General features: G+C 37.6%; 2 gene segments (V, D, J or C); both read left to right on the forward strand.

Moving 5' to 3' along the window:
- LOC126495212 (Ig heavy chain V region 3-like) overlaps positions 1-18257 on the forward strand; it is a 160993-nt gene that overhangs the window by 1412 nt on the left and 141324 nt on the right.
- On the forward strand, positions 12602-13098 carry LOC126495229 (Ig heavy chain V region 1-72-like). The segment is given in 2 exon segments: positions 12602-12695; positions 12770-13098. Coding segments are annotated over 2 exon segments (375 nt in total).

Consider the following 18257-nt stretch of genomic DNA (forward strand, 5'->3'; position numbering starts at 1 on the left):
CCCCACCCCCAAGATCCCAATTTTCTCCCCGGCAATTTTGTCTACATCCCATAGCCAAGAGGATAAGTATATGATTTTCCTTGGGTTCACCTTCTTATTTAGCTTCTTTAGGTTCACCAGGTATACACGCTGTGACCTTTATTTATGGCTAGAAACCAATTATGAGTGGGTACATCCCATGTTCATATTTTTGGGTCTGGGTTACCTCGCTCAGGATAGTGTTTTCTATTCCCATCCATTTGCATGCAAAATTCAAGAAGTCATTGTTTTTTACCGCAGCATGCCCTCTTATACACAAAGGATATGGAAGCAGAAAGGGAAATCAGAGAAGCTTCACCTTACACAATAGCCACAAACAGCATAAAATATCTTAGGGTAACTCTAACCAAGGAAGTGAAAGATCTATTTGACAAGAACTTCAAAGCATTGAAGAAAGAAATTGAAGAGGATACCAGAAAATGGACGGATCTCCCTTGCTCTTGGATTGGGGGGATCAACATAGTAAAAATGGCAATTCTACCAAAGGCAATTTATAGATTCAATGCAATTCCCATGAAGGTCCCATCAAAATTCTTCACAGATCTTGAGAGGACAATAATCAATTTTATATGGAAAAACAAAAAACCCAGGAAAGCCAAAACAATCCTATACACAATAAAGGATCTTCTGGAGGCATTACCATCCCTGACTTCAAACTCTATTACAGAGCTTCAGTATTGAAAACAGTGTGGTACTGGCATAAAAACAGAGAAGTAGACCAATGGAATCGCATAGAAGACCCAAATGTTAACCCACAAACATATGATCACCTGATTTTCGATAAAGGAGCTAAAAGTATTCAATGAAAGAAAGAAAGCATCTTCAACAAATGGTGCTGGCATAACAGGATGTCAACCTGTAGAAGAATGAAAATAGACCCATATCTATCACCATGCCCCAAACTCAAGTCCAAATGACATAATCCCTTTGAAATATGAATACTATGTACTGAATATTGATGTCATAATCTTCATATGTTGTGGTAGGCAGGAATTCTGTTGGCCTATTCGAAGTTAGAGATCCTTTAAACTCCAGTGAATTTAAAATATTGTTTGAATTTAAAATACTGTCTTCTAAAAGCACTCTCCTGTCTCCACCAACAGAAAAGCATTAATGATCAGCTGGCAAGGGAATCTCCTGATCCTGTCCCCTGGTTTGAACAAATCTCAACAATGTTAAGGCATCAGTCAAGTGACTGTAAGACCTTGATTCAAGCAGTTGTCTGTTGCATGCTGCAGAGTCATTTTGAAATACTCAAACCCCTAATACTGCAAACTTAAACAGCTTATACACACATACAGCCACTGTGGAATAAGTGTGACAGCTCCAGAGGAAGACTGGAATAAACCTACCCCAGCATTCAGCTATACCACTCTGGATCATAATCCAAAAGACTCTACATTCTACTAGAGAAACTCACGCAATAATGTTCACTGCCACTCTACCGATAATAGCCAGAAATTGTAAAGAGCCTCTGCTACTGTTATCATCCATTCCAGGATCCTATTTTAATTTTGGGACCATTCTACTCCCTGCCTTTGATGAAGACATTTATGATGATCTTTGAATTTCACGGAGATAATGTCAGATACATTCTTATTTCTCTCTCTCTCTCTCTCTCTCTCTCTCTCTCTCCATATATATATGTATATATATATATATATGTAATTTAATCATAAATGAAAAGTCATTGTGACATTGAAATGCCCTGGAAAATGAACTAAGTGTAGGTGCAGGTCTTATTGTCTATCCTTCCATGAGGGTTCAGTGCCTCAGCTGTTTTTCAGCATTGAGGGTTTGGTCTCTTTATACAGTGTTACTATAACTTTGTGGTAAGTGCAAACTCATGGTTTAGACACATCTTGATGCTTTTATCTTTTAAATATTTGAATAAGAAGATAGTTTATTCCTAAGAGTGAGTTGATAATTTTTGACATAGATTTATTTATTTATTTTAATATATTTATTATGTATACAGTGTTCTGTCTGCATGGGTGCCTATACGCCAGTAGAGAGCACCAGATCTCATTACAGATGGTTGTGAGCCACCATGTGGTTGCTGGGAATTGAACTCAGGACCTCTGGAAGAGCAGGCAATACTCTTAACCTCTGAGCCACCTCTCCAGCCCCCTACGTAGATTTATTTAAAGAAATCCGTTTACTCAAGTTTTTTTTTCTATATTTTCAGTCATGTTCATATCACAAAGTCACTGTGAAAGGTGTTCAATGTTGGGCAAATCATTGTCTTTCTTAACTCTAAAACATCCATAGTGTAAAGAAAAAGAGATTACATTGTGTTTTAACATCACAGTACCAGTGAATAAAATCCTAGGTCCTGTGTGGTGACTTTCAGAGCCTTCTGTCTTTCTAGCCCTCTTCCAGTATGCGTGAGGTCTGAGAGAACTGAGATAACTTTGTCTTTGCCTACAGTCCATGTTTTCTGTTGGTGCTTTTCCTAAAGAATCAAAGGTCAAAATAAAGATGAAGCTACTTATATTGAATCTCAAATACAAAAGGCAGGGAATTGAAAGATTGGTATTCAATGAAATATCACTCACTTTCATGCAATTGTAGACTGCATGGTTGCCAGCCTGCAAGGTCACCTACTGTTCCCTGCTGCATTCACACAGCACTCATCAGATGTGTTGTATACTGAAGGCCTGGCTCTACAGGTGGGCTACTTTCTTTGGGGAAAAAGGTGAACTCCTGTGAGGGCTTCTGTGCCTCCCCTCACAGACTGACTCCCCCTGAGTCCTAAAACTTAAGTCTTCCATCAAAGACAGTGCCTGGCATGGAATGCAAGTCTCTCCTGGATCCACCCAACCCTGGGTTGAAAAGCCAAAGCTGGGTCTGTGTACTCACTGGTGTGCAGCCATGGACAGATTTCCTTTTTCATTCCTGCTGCTGATTTGCCCTGCATGTGAGTGCCAAGGCTCACTAAGGGGCAGACTTCTATATTATCACCTATTCCAACCTTATCCTCCGCTTTCCTTTCTCCACAGTTGTCCTGTCCCAGGTTACTCTGAAGGAATCTGGCCCTAAGCTGTTGCAGCCCTCCCAGGATCTCATACTGACCTGCTCTTTAACTGGGTTTTCACTGAGCACTTCTGGTGTAGGTGTTGGTTGTATATGTCAGCCCTGAGAAAAGGGTTTGGAGTGGCTTGCAAACATTTGGTGGGGTGATACTAAGTTCTACAATGCATCCCTGAAGAGTCGGCTCACAGTTGTGGGTCACTACCGGGTATTCCTCAAGATCACCAATATGCATACTGCAGGTACTGCTGCATACTACTGTGCATAGAGAGCACATTGACACAGCCTCAGCTGACAGAAGTACAATAGTCCAGGCTTCTCAGCTCTGTGTCTTCCTCTTACAATTTATGGGTTTTGGAGTTTCCTGCTAGCCTCTGGAGATCCTCTACACTATTTGTTTCAGAGTCCTGTCTTCCTGATATACGAATTAAGTGCCTTTTAAGAAATGTTCAGGAATGAGCATCTGTGGATAAGATTTTTGTAGAAGCCCCAAAAATGTGAGCCTATTTCTACCTTGTCTGAAGGACAGAGAGTTGTTTCTTGTCCAAAGTTGTTGACAAGTGTGACTGCACATCCTGATTTAGGCTGTGGACTAATGATCAGGATATTCAAGCATACCTCTGCTCCTTCTTTTGAAATAGGAGGTTCCCCCTTGGATCTGTCTGCTTCTGGATACTTGGTCTAGGGTGGGTTCACTGCTTAAACAACGGAATGCTAATGATTTCATGTCTTAAAGAATTGAATCAATCTAGTTGTTCTTTGTATCATGTTAAAGCTGTTGTTTGTCTTTTCCCCCTGTTATATTGGGCTAAAAAAGTGTATGAAAAATTAAATGCAGGCAAATTTCCGTACTAACTAGAACTCCCTCCTGATACTATCCTATGATCCTTTTATGCTATTTTCATGCATGCACTCATACTCATAAGTGACTTTTCTAATCTCTATGCCCTTCACAGGTAAGTCGTATCTTTGCTGAAGCTCGTGCCCAATATTTTTTTAAGCATTAAGAGTGTCTTCTTTCTAACTCAGGTGGTTTAGAGATGTGTTTCCACTCAGTTTTTGGCTTCAAATCCCCAAAAGAGCAGATTCCAAATTATTGCAACATTCAGCTTCAATAAACTACTGGATGTTTGGAAGATTGTCATGCCTGGAAAAACATTCATAAATTGAATCATTGACCAAAGTGGCTTCACGTAAATCACAAAATAACTCAGGATATTGCCAAAGCTATTGGTTGCTCTCCACAAACTGTTGGTAAACCTTATTGCTAAAGACAACACTCATATATTTCTTTGATCCTGGAGAATTTGAGTTGTCACTTTACTGGATACCTTATCTACTGACTTTGTAGCATTGGAAGGTACTTGGCATGCTCTCAGAGGATAAGTGTAATAATAAACCTAGCAGCAAACTGTGACCCACAATGGTGATCTGCCTGTTAGATATGCTTGTGTGTTGATTAATGGCACAAATATTGGGGAAGTAATCAGCTATTATTTTATTGGATTTACTGTCTTTTTTGGGAGCCTACTCTGTTTGCACGCACACCTTCCTAGACCTGTATGGAGGGGCAGATGGCCTTGGACTTCCCACATGGCAGGGCACCCTGACTTCTCTTAGCATGGGAGATGGAGGGGGAGGGGGAAGTGGGAGGGAAATGGGAGGAGGTAGAAAATTTTAATAAATTAATTAATTAAAAATGACCACTCCATAAATGTAAACCATGCAAGAAACTACTAGAATGTTCTAGAAATTATAGTGAGGTTGCTAACAGGAAAACCAATGTTATGCTAAAGCTATGGTTTTCAACCTTTGGAGTATGACCTCTTTGGAAAATGAACAACCCTTTCACAGGGGTCAGAAAACTCTTTCATAGGGTTCACATACCAGTTACCCTGCAAGCCAGATATTTACATTATTATTCATAGTGGATAATTACAGTTATGTAATAGCAACAAAATAATTTTATGGTTATGGGGTCACTACAACATGAAGAAATATATTAAAGGGTTGCAGCAAATAGGAAGGTTAAGGCCACTGTGCTAAAGGAATAGAACAATAAAATAATTCCCAATGGCATGCATGTATATGCATATTAATCTGTGATTCACACAACTATCATTAGTGTAGCTTCTTCTTTCACAATAAGGGAAATAACAGAGAATCTCAGATAGACAATCTATGGAACAAGAGAGATATTAGACCACTCAGTTATAAATCTGTGGTCTTTAACAAACGTTCTCCTTAAGACTCAGGGGCTGAAATAGAAGAAGAGTTAGAAAGACTTTAACAGCCAGAGGTGATGAATGAGTCCAAGGAAACAGCCTCTTCCACACACAATAGACGTGATAAACATGTGAACTCACTAAACTGTGGAAGTAGACACAGGGCTTAACATGTTCATAAAACATGGGATTCTACTGCCAAGAGGGGAAATAGACAAAACTCCCAATCCTAATGAAGAAACTTTCTGCAATTGGTATGAACGTGCAAAGAAAAATTAGTGCACTTCAGGGGAATTTAACTGGCTCAATTAAACATACTTCCTAATAGGTCTTATACTAACAACAATAAATCATACAGGGGTATTTTGTAGATATTTCTTTAACAACATAAATTTATTTGGTCATTTTCTTGTCTTGCTAGTATTTTGTTTATAAATTTGTTTTGTTTTAGTTTTTGTGTTTTAATGAGTGTGTGTGTGTGTGTGTGTGTGTGTGTGTGTGTGAGAGAGAGAGAGAGAGAGAGAGAGAGAGAGAGAGAGAGGTAAACATTAGGAGAGACAAAGAGAGATGGGGTTGTTTTTTATAGATTGAAAGAAATAAAGAGTATGCAATGCCATTAATAGGGAGGTGAGGACGATCTATAAGTAATTCAGAAAAAGAATAAATATGGTATTGCTTAAAAATAATTTTTCCCTAAGGAAAATTCAAATTAAACACGCTAGAATCCCCGTCCAAAATTGTATATTGAATTTTTCAAGAAATGAGGATATTGTGCATAGACTGAACTTGTTTATTAATGTTTCTGGCATGCACATGACAAGCTAGTTGGATAGTTTCCAATTTCCCATCAATTTCTTACTGCACTGTTGATTCCATCTCTTATAATCCAGTAGAATCTATGAAGATTTCTAAATGTTTTACTGCTCAGATGTTTTATCACAACATGTACAGAGTCACTATAGAAAAGTGCTCCCTTCCAGACATTCTCAAGCATAGACACAGTCAAATAAATCTTTGTTACTGATATCAAAGATTACAATTCAGTTTCCATTCATTTGTTTCTCATTGGCTTACATGACATTATCAGGACAGGATTTCAGGTCAGGTACAAATCTCTAAGATTCAGACTCTTCCTACTGTTGGTCCATTTTCATTTTCTCTAAGTCAAGTTGCACTCAGTATCCATTCTTCGAAACACAGGCTTGTTTAAGTACTAAGTTCAAAATTGTTTCAGCTTCTAAGATCACCTGGACCTGAGATGGATCAGTGCTTACTCATTCATATCAATGTTCTTACTCTCCTGTGCAATAATGTGCAATTATTTACTCTATCCATAAAACAGTGCAAAGTGAGTGACTTACCATGAACAGAAGTGAATTAGATCATAATTCTTCAGCTGAGAAGGTTCAAGATATCACTATTTGCCAAAGACAATGACTTTCTTGTTCTTGCTGATGCTGATTCATGAAATTCATAATTTTTCCGAGATGAATAACCTAAAGATTATGTTTATAACTGTTGATGGAGGACATTGTACAGCTCTCTAGAGACATATACAAATTTTTCCTGCACCTGACGTATCTGACCACTGAGGAAATCATGGTGTATCCATTTGAGAGTGAATCAGAGAGAGGAGATCAGAACTAGGTTCCAGATACAATCCCCTTTATAAAGAGTCTCATGAATAGTGCAAATGGTGCTCAGTCCCTTCAACAGTGATTAGAAGCATCAATACTAGCACAGTGACAAAGGAAACTCATGCAGTGAAAGTGAGCCCAGGCAGAGAAGCCTTAAAAAAATCGCCACAGTAAATTGTGAGTGAGAATGCTAGATATCAATGTGTGCATGTATTTTATGGAAACCTTTGGACAGTTCAACACACATTGCCGCAGCTCAGCCTTTATTGTGATCCTCACATTAGTTTAACTTAGGAAAAAAACTTATGCCATCTTTTCACAATGTCACTGTGTCAACGCTTACGTGCACGAATCCAGTGCTGAGAGAAAAATATCTTTGTAAATCAATATCGCTTAATCTGCCAAAATTCCTGCACATTCACACTCATGATAGCCATTAGCAGCCCATGATACTGGGCTATGAAGCACACCATCATGCACATTACCTAGGAGAGTAGAGATGCTGAAATCCAATGGGAGCCCCACCACCTCCTGCAGTACCTTAGATTGTAGGGATAACTGCTCCTCTACATGAAAAGAGAATCTTGTCTTCAGGGTGTTTCTCAGTGTTCTGACACCCAGAGGACATCATATAAATTCTGACTTGTGATTGAAGAGAAGCCAAGCATTGGACTGGTCCCAATTTCCTCTATCCTGCAATATTAGATCTACATGATTTGTGATCCTGAAGTTAGAACAAAACGTATGTGAATAGTTTCATTTTCTATAGCCACACATTTCTGCTTAATTCTGTGAATGTCCATTTCTGATATTTAATTATATATGCATGCAAAATATTATATATTGCTGTTAGCTAATCTCATTTTTGGGGCACATTCCAAATCATTTTTCATCAGTGAAAACATTCATCTCCTAAAGAGCTTTATTAATACATTCTCTGCCAGATATGGTACAACCAGGTCTACTTTTTCATATCTGAAATACCAGGTCTGGATATTATTCATATCTGGTATTTGAACTGTTGATCATAACTGAATCAAGGTAGAATGGAACCATACTTATGAGTCCTGTCAAAACTGCAGCTTGTTAAACAGACTGAGTCATGGTGTACATTCTGTGAGTGTCCTCTTATCCATCTTTGTCTGTTATCTAACAGGCCTTGAGGAAAAGGGGAAGAAGTGTAGGAAGGAAGCTGTGTAAGTGACCTTAAAGAAGAACGGAGACAGCCCTCTGGGAGACTGCTTTAGATGAAAAAGCTCAACGTTATTCCAGGGTATGGGAATATGTAGAATTGGGTTGTCTGAGGAGATACAATAATTTGCATTATGATGCAAGCTTTTATCATACAGTTAAATTAGTAGAAGCATGACCCTATCAAAATTTCTAGAGCATTTGCCTAATTACTATGTGGGTCATCAAGGGAAGAATATTTGCAGTTGTGTTAAGGGTAACCCTTGAGAGAACTACCAATACAATCACTATATTTCTATGTCATTCTTAATATATTTTTTTCTGAAGTTGTTAACTGATCTATAAGTACCACATTAGTGCCTCCTGTTCTGTTGACTCTTGTGTCTGGAAACAGGTGGGAGCATGAACTAAACTCAAGACTGTGTGATTCTCTGACTTCAGGTGCTTTGCCCCAGGTATAGAATAATGAGGGCAGACAGTATTCTGCTCTTTCCTGTGGTCACCATGTTTCAAGGGGGAATTGCTAGAGTTGGATACATACAACTGTCACCAGGGTGAAGCCTAGCTTTGAGAGGGACATTGGTAATTACATAGGCATAACATAAAATCAATCTGAAACATCTATTCAGCATCTCCAGGTTAATCAAAAGCCATTTACATATGCAGTTGAACACTGTATTTAGTGCCTATGTTACAAGTTAAACCAGACTGTACAACTTCAGTGTAAGCCATGACATATCAACATGCAATGCAGCAAAGGACCAGCAGGGGGCACAAAGAAACTAAAAATCCCCATTAGAGAGATGGGATGAAGTGTGGTGGTATCTTTATCCTCTGTGGTTTCCTTTCTTAAAGTTTGTTAACTTAACTGCACCAGCTGTGACTGACATATGATGTTTTCATGGTCATACATAATAGTTTCCTTGTCAAACTCCACACGGGTTTGTATATTCTTTTAAAATTTTATTTAGTTTTATTTACTTTAAACAGTTTAAAAAAATGTACAATATATTCTGAATCTTCCCCCCAAATTCACACCCTCTCCTTTTCTCTGCAGAAAGCAAACAGTAAAAAAAGAAAAACTAAAATAAAAAGCATTTATGTAAGAATAAAAACAGGAACTAAGATACATATAACCCATAACAGCACTCAAAATGAAGAAATGTTATATAGGTAAAAGTTGAGTAAGACTGTAGAAAAAAATGTACAATGTGAAATCAGAGAAAATATCTGTAATATACTGTATTTATTCTGTGTTAGCCATCTCCTACTGGACTTGTGTCCAGTCCTGAGTGAAGTGAGTGCACCCAATAATACTTCAACAGAGAAAACAACCATTTCCTTTGCAAGGAAGTATCAATTATAGAACTTCTTGGTTAGGGGATGAAAGTCTGTGTCCTTGTTCTTCTCTGAACATTGGGACCCCATTAGGATCTACTCTGTGCAGACTCAGCATGCTTTCCAGTCTCTGTGACTTCATATGTGCATAAGTCCTGTCGTGTCTGGAAGACACTCTTTCCTTGTTTCCAAGTTATGTCCCGCTTGTAGCTCTTAAGATTTATTCATTTTTTAAATTCTTTCTCACAAACAAGGTCTAACTATTGAGCTAATGTAGACAAATAAGAACATTGGCAATACCTCATAATGTTTTCAACACATGTGGGGCCTCCCTGATTATTAAATCATAGAGAGCTATCTTGTGCCCATATAGAGTTGTTCATTAATAACTCATTGTTTCTGGGAGCAGAACAGTTCACCCATGCAGCTATCTGTGTTCAAATACTCATTAGTTCATTAGAAACCAACTTTGTACTAAACAGGAAATTGTTCCTACTGGGTAATTTTTCTTGTGTAGCAAGGAGCTAGGCAGCCAGAAGAGAGAGAAAAAACATCAAGGATCTTATTCAGTAGCAGACATCATGTTCTACAAATTTCATTCATGAGCTGTCTAACTCATATTTTTGGAAGCATCTCATCTCTTATATCCACAGAACATGATCAGGAAAACCACAGGAGCAATGCTAATAACTGAATGACAAGTTTATCTACATATCACTGGTTTTCATACAATTTTCTTTAAAATATAATTTTGATAACAACACTGTATCAACAGATCTTAAAACCACACCAAATCTGAACACAAATTCATTCATGTAACCACAATGATTTATTCTTACTTCAACCTATAAACAATCTTTCTTCAGCTCATGCCTGCTTTTGCTGTACTTGTTTTATTATTTACAATTATTCTCAAGTAAAAAGAGAACAACAAAGTTGATTCAATCTATATTTCACTATGAGTTGAGGACTTTAGTTGTAGGGCATAGAGAAATCAACATTGAACTGAACAGGAAATTCTCCCTTTTTGGTTTTCTAGTGCAGAAATGTGTTAACAGCCTAAGCGAGAGAAAAGGCATCAATAATCTTACACAGTAGTAGACCTCTTGATCTACAATATCAGACTTCAGCTAAGATATATCCACAAGTGCCTAGTAGTTATGTAGTAATGAACTACTTTCTACTTGGATTTGTGGTCAGATTCATAGGAAAGTATTCATTTTTGGTAAACATGTTAGAAAATACTCATGACTGGAGATGACATACAACTTACCTAGTAGATCCTACTTGTATCACTAATGGCCATTTTGTCAAACTGTCTTAATATCTATGTTTATTCCCAATGAGTTGAGGCTTCTCTCAGCCCTAATCCCAGAATTTCTTCTGTGCTGAGTTTCATGATTAATGCAGACATTTATGACTACTCAAAGTGCTGAAAATGAATGTTTGAGTATACAATCTCAGATGAGTCATTTAACCTCCCACCTAAAGCACAATGATTATCACAAAGAGGCACTGGAGAGAATGTAAGATCCAGAATATAGGGCAGAAAGTCATGGAATTCTAATGTTACTACTTGATTGACCATTGCACATATGAGCTAACAGTCCCTATAGTTTCCAGCACATGACATAAACAAATTCCAGCCAAACACAAAGACAGACTGAGAGCCTGTGAAATTGCTGAGCATGTAAAGGTGTCTACTGGCAGTCTTGACAATTCTTTTTGATTGCTTGCAGCCATATTGTAGAATACAAATATTTAAATTCTTAAATTGCACGAGGGGTAAATGTATTGGTAAACCCTTGATGCATTGTGCACTGCTCTTACCATTAAATAAAATACAATAATATTTTAAAATATTGCAACTTGATGAAGAGGGACTCATGAAGGTCCACACAAACATGGAAGTCTGTTTGCTTTTCAAGACTGAGGCCCACACAAACGTGGAAATCTGTTTGCTTTTCAAGACTGATGAGGAAAATATAATCACTTTTCTTTGTACAGGTTCTGTAGGATCTCTATGTACTTGTGAATGATCCCACCTCTATGTGTGCATATAGCACTGATTGGACTCACTGTGTTAATGAAGAAAAGAGGTCAGAAATTTAGGAAACAGATTAACTGGAAGGTCCCAAGTGGAGCCAGAGGGACATATTTGTGGTAGATTTGATCATAATATGTATCATACATCAACAAACTATTAAAGAATAGGCAAACTCATCTTGAAAACCAAAACTATTTTAATATATGTTTAGACTTTTCACTCAAATTGATATTGTAGACTGTGTAAGTTTCCTGAAAATCTCTACTCGTTTATTTCTTAACCTACCTCTTTTTCCACTTATTATGCTACACAGTTTCTTTTAAACATTGTTATGTATTGGTATATGTAAAGGTTTTGTCACAAAGTCTAAAACTAATAATGAAATATTCCTATAATGTCTACATTTCTAAGTTGATCTTTAACTAATATAGCTATCTAGAGTTGCATTGAATTTCCTGAGAGTGATGCCATTTCTTTATTTCCTTTAGATAAAATATTTCTGTTGTATTGCATATATAAACACATTTTATTACCTGAATCATCTGTTTACAATTATATTTGTTTCCATAATTCAGTTATTAGAGAAAATGATGTAATAAACTTTGATGTACAAATCTTTCTATGGCATGTTCCCTTATGGTCATTTATGTCAGTTTTTATGTAACAAGGTGCAAAGGCAAATATCAATTGCATGTATCTGAAAGGAAGATACAAATTCTGAAAAATTCAGCAGTTTTTGGAATTACTAATGGCCATCATCTTCATAATCACAGTCACCTCTTATAAATCAATCTAATAACCTTTTCTCAAGGCGAAGTAGCTGTTTGAGGCCTGAAATCAATTGACATCTTAAGCGCTGATTTTATATACAGAGGATCTGCACAGTGCTCAGGGAATGATCTCATGATCATTTCCCCAGAAAGGATTAGGATTTGAACCTCAACATCTTGCTACCTGACCCAGGTGCCCCCTACCTCCTTTTTCTCCAACTGTACTAGATCCTTATTTAAGAAGTTCCCTGCTCATGAATATGCAAATCACATGAGCATATGGTAGTTAGTTAATACAGGGATGCACACACCATAGCCTCATATGATCAGTGTCCTCTCCACAGTCACTGAGCACACAAGGTCCTCACCATGGGATGGAGCTCTATTGTCCTCTTCCTATTGGCAGCAGTTACAGGTAACACTCTCCCCAAATACAGATTTCCTCACTCTCATGTGACAATGGCATCCACTCTGCCTTTCTCTCTGCAGGTGTGAACTCACAGATCCAGCTGCTACAGTCTGGGGCTGAGCTGGTGAGGCCTGGGGCTTCAGTGAAGATGTCTTGCAAGGCTTCAGGATACACCTTCACTAGCTACTATATGCACTGGGTGAAGCAGAAGCCTGGTCAGGGACTGGAGTGGATTGGAAGGATTGATCCAGAAAATGGTGAAACTAAATATGCTCAGAAGTTCCAGGGCAAGGCCACACTGACTGCAGACAAATCCTCCAGCACAGCCTACATGGAGCTCAGCAGCCTGACATCTGAGGATTCAGCAGTCTATTACTGTGCAAGACACAGTGTTGCAACCACATCCTGAGTGTGTCAGAAACCCTGGAGAAGCAGGAAACTGCCCTGAGTCTGAGATGACAGAGAGATTAGCCTGGAGACTTGCTGAGAAATAATCACTAGGAGTGTCCCTTTGTCTGTCAAATCAGGGTCTTTGTCATCTTTTCAAAAGAACTTCTGGAAAGGAAGTCATGCTGATTCAGGATGCCTCAGAGCTGCCCATACTAGACCAGATTTTACCTGTGACCACCTCCATTAACATGATTTTTTTATAAACAAAATAAGACAAACTGTAGCAATACATTATGATATAAATATCTATAAATATCTCTTAAATCTTTAGGACTGGAACTGTTGGTGGAGTAGATGGGAATAAGCTACAATCATGACAGTAAAACACAAATCAACAGCACTTGGGCAAACTGAAGCACCTTTCATAGTTCAGTTTGATTTCCTACATATAAAAAATGGCAGTTTATTGGAAGTGGGTCCCTTTATATGTTGGGTTAAGTTCTTTAATCTCTCCTATGAAATCAAAAGTTATGTCTTTAGTTACTGATACATTGTGGTCATGAATTGCCTTTGGCAGTAGCAATCAAACCTCTTACTCTTTTAGGATTAAGGATAGATCTGAGTGTCAAGCTGTGGAATCCTGAGGGTATAGAATCTGCTATTTTGGCAACAAACTGGGCTTCTCCACAGATAGCATTGGGGACAGAGCAGTGGGATCCAACCTGGGACTATAAGAGGCCTGGTCCTGTTCATCAGCAGCCCTGGGTGCCCATTTGCTTGCTTCCTGAAATTGGATTATCTTTGTCACCACATCTAGATTGACACTGACTGGATCAGTGAAATTGCATTTCACATTTTGCAGGTATGTTAGAGGAAGGTTTACTATCCTGGGCTGATTGTCAAGTTTTTGTTTGTATTATTTTTGAGAATTTTTATTTCCTTCCACATTTGAAACATATAGGAAGCCACAAGGAAACTACCAGAATCTGACCTTTTCATTCCTCTGTGCCATCGTTTTGGCATGCTTGTATAAAGTCAACAATAGTAGGAGAGGCATTAGCAACTACACAATGAATCTTTGTACAGAAAAAATTTGCATTTTAATAAACAGAATAAAAAGTAAGTTGGGAGAAGTTTCTTTATTATCAGTGTGCTGCTCTATAGCTTGTTGTAGATGACCTACAAAGTAATAAAAGTATCTGTAGGTTTTGTCTATAGTGGGAAAGATGTCTTTGGAGTATTAATATCAAGAACTTTATTCCAAATTCTTATAGCAGCTTGGTTATTTTGAGTGTTAACCGCCTAAGGGCAGGCAAGCTGTTGGGCAGCTGTTTAGAAATTACCTTGTGTGATAGACTGATGATAAGATTATTGTTTTTAAGGTATTAATTATTTTGATATAAGAAGAAGTAGACAGGCAGGCATCCATCTATTATTAAAGTCATAGTCTAAACTCAGGGGTGATGAGAATTGTTTTCATATGGACTTGTCAGGTCAAGAGTATCCTTTCATACGTATTTGTCATAGCATCTATTATTTCTATAGAGAAATGACCCTCAAACCATCTCACTATAACATTTTTTATATTAAAAATGATTTACTTATTTTTTTAAAGCCATTTTTTCTCATTTTACATACCATTCCCAGTACCACTCTTTCCCCTCCACCTGCTCCCTCCTCCCACTTTCTCCTTCATTCACTGCCATTCACCCTCAGAGAGGGTAAGGCTTCTCATGGGGAAATCAATGAAGTCAAGCACAATGCTTGGAGGCAGGACTAACTCCTTCCCCACTAAAGTCCATCTCCCCTCCACACACACTCCCAACTTTCTCAGAATATCAGGTCTACTTCCCCTTCTCAGGGTAGTCTATGTATGTTTCTCTTAGTATTCTCTTTGTAACCTAACTTCTCTAGAGTCATGAATTACAGGCTCGTTATTCTTTGCTTTACAACTCCTATCCACTTATGAGTGAGTACATTCCATGTTCAGTTTTTGAGTTCAGTTTACCTCACTCAGGATGTTTCCTTCCAGTTCTGTCCATTTGCATGCAAATTTCAAGATGCAATTTTTATTTTTACCTCTGAGTAGTACTTTACTGAATAAATGTATCACATTTTCATTATTGATTTTTTTTGGTTGAGGGACATCTAGATTGTTTCTATGTTCTGGCTATTACAAATGCTGCTGCTGTGAGCATAGTTGGACAAATGTCCGTACAGTGTGATCGAACATCCTTTGTGTATATGTCCAATAGTGCTATTGCTGGGTCTTGAGTTAGGTTGCTTCCCAAATTTTCTGAGAAATCATCATCCTGATTTACAAAGTGGTTGTTCATGTTTGCACTACCACCAGCAGTGGAGGTGTGTATATCTCTATATCTTCTCTAGCATAAGCTGTCATTAGTGTTCTTGATCTTAGCCATTCTAACTTGTGTAAGATTGTATGGTCAGAGTCATTTTGCTTTGCATTTCTCCAATGGCTAAGGATGTTGAACATTTCCTTAAGTATCTTTGGGCCATTCCCAATTCTTCTATTGAGAATTCTTTGTTTATATCTGTACCCCCTTTTAATTGTCTTATTTGGTATTTTGATGCCTAGTTTCTTGAGTTCTTTATATATTTTGGAGATTAGTTCTCTGTCTGATATGGGGTTGATGAAGATTTTTCCCGTTCAGTAGGCTGCCCATTTGTTTCATTGTCTATGTCCTTTGTTGTACAAAATCTTCTCAGTTTCAGGTGGTGCCATTTATTTATTGTTGGTATCTGTGTCTGTGCTACTGCTATTATATTTAAGAACTGGTCTCTTGGGCTCATGCATTTAAGGCCACTTCCTACTTTCTCTTCTATCAGGTCCAGTGTGGCTGGATTATATTGAAGTCCACTTGAACTTGAGTATAGTACATGGGATAGATATGGATCTATTTTAATTCTTCGCTGACATGCAGTTATGACAGACAGCACCATTTGTTGAAGATGCTTTCTTTTTCCATTGTATACTTTAGCTTCTTTGTTGAAAATCAAGGCTCATTGGTGTGTGGATTAATATCTGGTTCTTTGATCCAATTCTCTTGATCAGCCTGTCTGTTTTTATGCCAATACCAAACTGTTTTCATTACTATTGCTTTATAATAGAGCTTGATGCCAGGGATGATAATGCCTCTGGGAATTCCTTTAATGTATAAATTGTTTTGGATATCTTGGGTGTTTTGTTTTTTATATTAATTTGAATATTGCTCTTTTGAGATTTGGGAAGAATTGTGTTAGAATTTTGATGAGGATTGCATTGAATCTGTAGTTTGCTCATTGGTGGGATTACCATTTTATTATGTTGGTCTTACCTATTCAAGAGCATAGAAGATATTTCCATTTTCTGATATCTTCTTTATTTTCCTTTTACAATGACTTGAAGTTATTTTGGAACAGGTCTTTCAGTTCTTTAGTTTGTTTTACCCCAAGATATTTTATGTTATTTTTGGCTACTGTTAATGGCAATGTATCTTGATTTCTTTCTCTGCTTCTTTTTTTTTTTTGCCCATAAAACTCACAGTTCACTTTATTCTTTCTCAAGGCACTGGCATACAACCACACTTGAATCACCATGCCCATTGTTTCTGCTGGGACTCCAGAATTGCATCCTCATAGAATTCATTTTTTATTGATATTTATTGAGTTCTACATTTAACTCTGCTACCCTCACTGGCTCTCCCTTCCCTATTTCCCATGTAGATTATATCTATATAAGTCTCTCTTAGTGTCCGCATTGTTGTCTAAGTTATCTGGGATTGTGGTTTGTAGCCTGGCCCTGGCTTTTTTTGATTTATGTTTAAAAACCACCTATGAGTGAATACATGTGATAACTGTCTTTCTGGGTCTGGGTTACGTCACTCAAAATAATGTTTCATACCTCCATCCATTTTTCTGCAAAATTCAAGCTGTCATTATTTTTTTCTGCTTTGTAGTACTCTATTGTGTAAATGTACCACATTTTTCTTATCCATTCTTTGATTGAAAGGAATTTAGATTCTTTCCTGGCCCTGGCTATGACAAACAACGCTGCTATGAACATAGTTGAGTACATGTCCTTGTGGCACCACTGAGAATCTATAAATGTTTAGCTGTTTATTATGTTTGTGTTGTGTGTTTCGTAGCAATGACTTAGTGCTTGAGATTTATGGCTAGACATGTTTTCAGACTTAATAAGAACCTGTGGAAGATGCAACTGCAGGATTTTCTCTTTTTCAAACCCCAACCCTGTGTCTCCTTTTGATAGGCATCCATCAGTGTTTATGAGAATGAGTCAGTGAAGAGCAACTGACTGCTGGAGAAGGAGTGAACATAATTCAATAATTTTCCTAACATAATATAGTTCTCACACCGAATGCAACAGAGCAGAACTCAGTATTCTAGGTAAAACATCTGCATTATGTACCTCTCAAACATTCACAGACCCTCTACTTCTCATTGTGTCTCTAAGGTGGGAGATGAATGCCATGAGATAGGCTTGATATGGTGGCCTTTAATCAGCAGCCACCAATGCATCTGAAATTCTTTATTGTTTAACAGTTCAAGAAAAGCATGCTGATAGCAACAGGACAACATTAGTGATAGTAAAGCCCTGTCCAGTCCCATTGAATAAAGTCTCCCTCTCTCCTTCTCTATCCTTCAGTCTCTGCCTTTTTATCCCTCTCTATGTGTGTGTAAAAGTCATGGACTTGTGGAGAGGTGAAGTCAAATAACCTCTGTTATTTGCAATAACCAAGGTCATTTGAAAAGCACTAATGTCAGAACATCATCCACCGTCCAAACAGACAGAGAACAAATAAACACACAAAACTAGAAATTTTTCCCATTGAGGCTCCCAATCTGTCCAAGAGGATTTTCTGTGTTTTCATTTTATTAGACACTAGTAAATAAAAAATTAATTTCTTAATCAATTTCTTTTTTTCCCTCTTGATCAGTAATCAGTTGTTTAATGTCCATGAAACTGTGGAATTGCTCTTTGTTCACTGAAGATGATAATCTTCATTGCATTTTGAACAGATAGGATGTGCAGACTGGGCTCTATTATTCTTAATTTGGTAAGATTTGTTTTGCATCCAAATGTGCAACCCATTTTAGAGAAGCTTCTGTGTCTGTTGATAATGGTATATGCCATTTGGTGTTTATGTCGATATCTAT

The sequence above is a fragment of the Alexandromys fortis genome, unplaced genomic scaffold (assembly GCF_014885135.2).
Source record: "Alexandromys fortis isolate MF-2015 unplaced genomic scaffold, M_Fortis_MF-2015_v1.1 scaffold_333, whole genome shotgun sequence".
Classification (NCBI taxonomy): domain Eukaryota; kingdom Metazoa; phylum Chordata; class Mammalia; order Rodentia; family Cricetidae; genus Alexandromys; species Alexandromys fortis.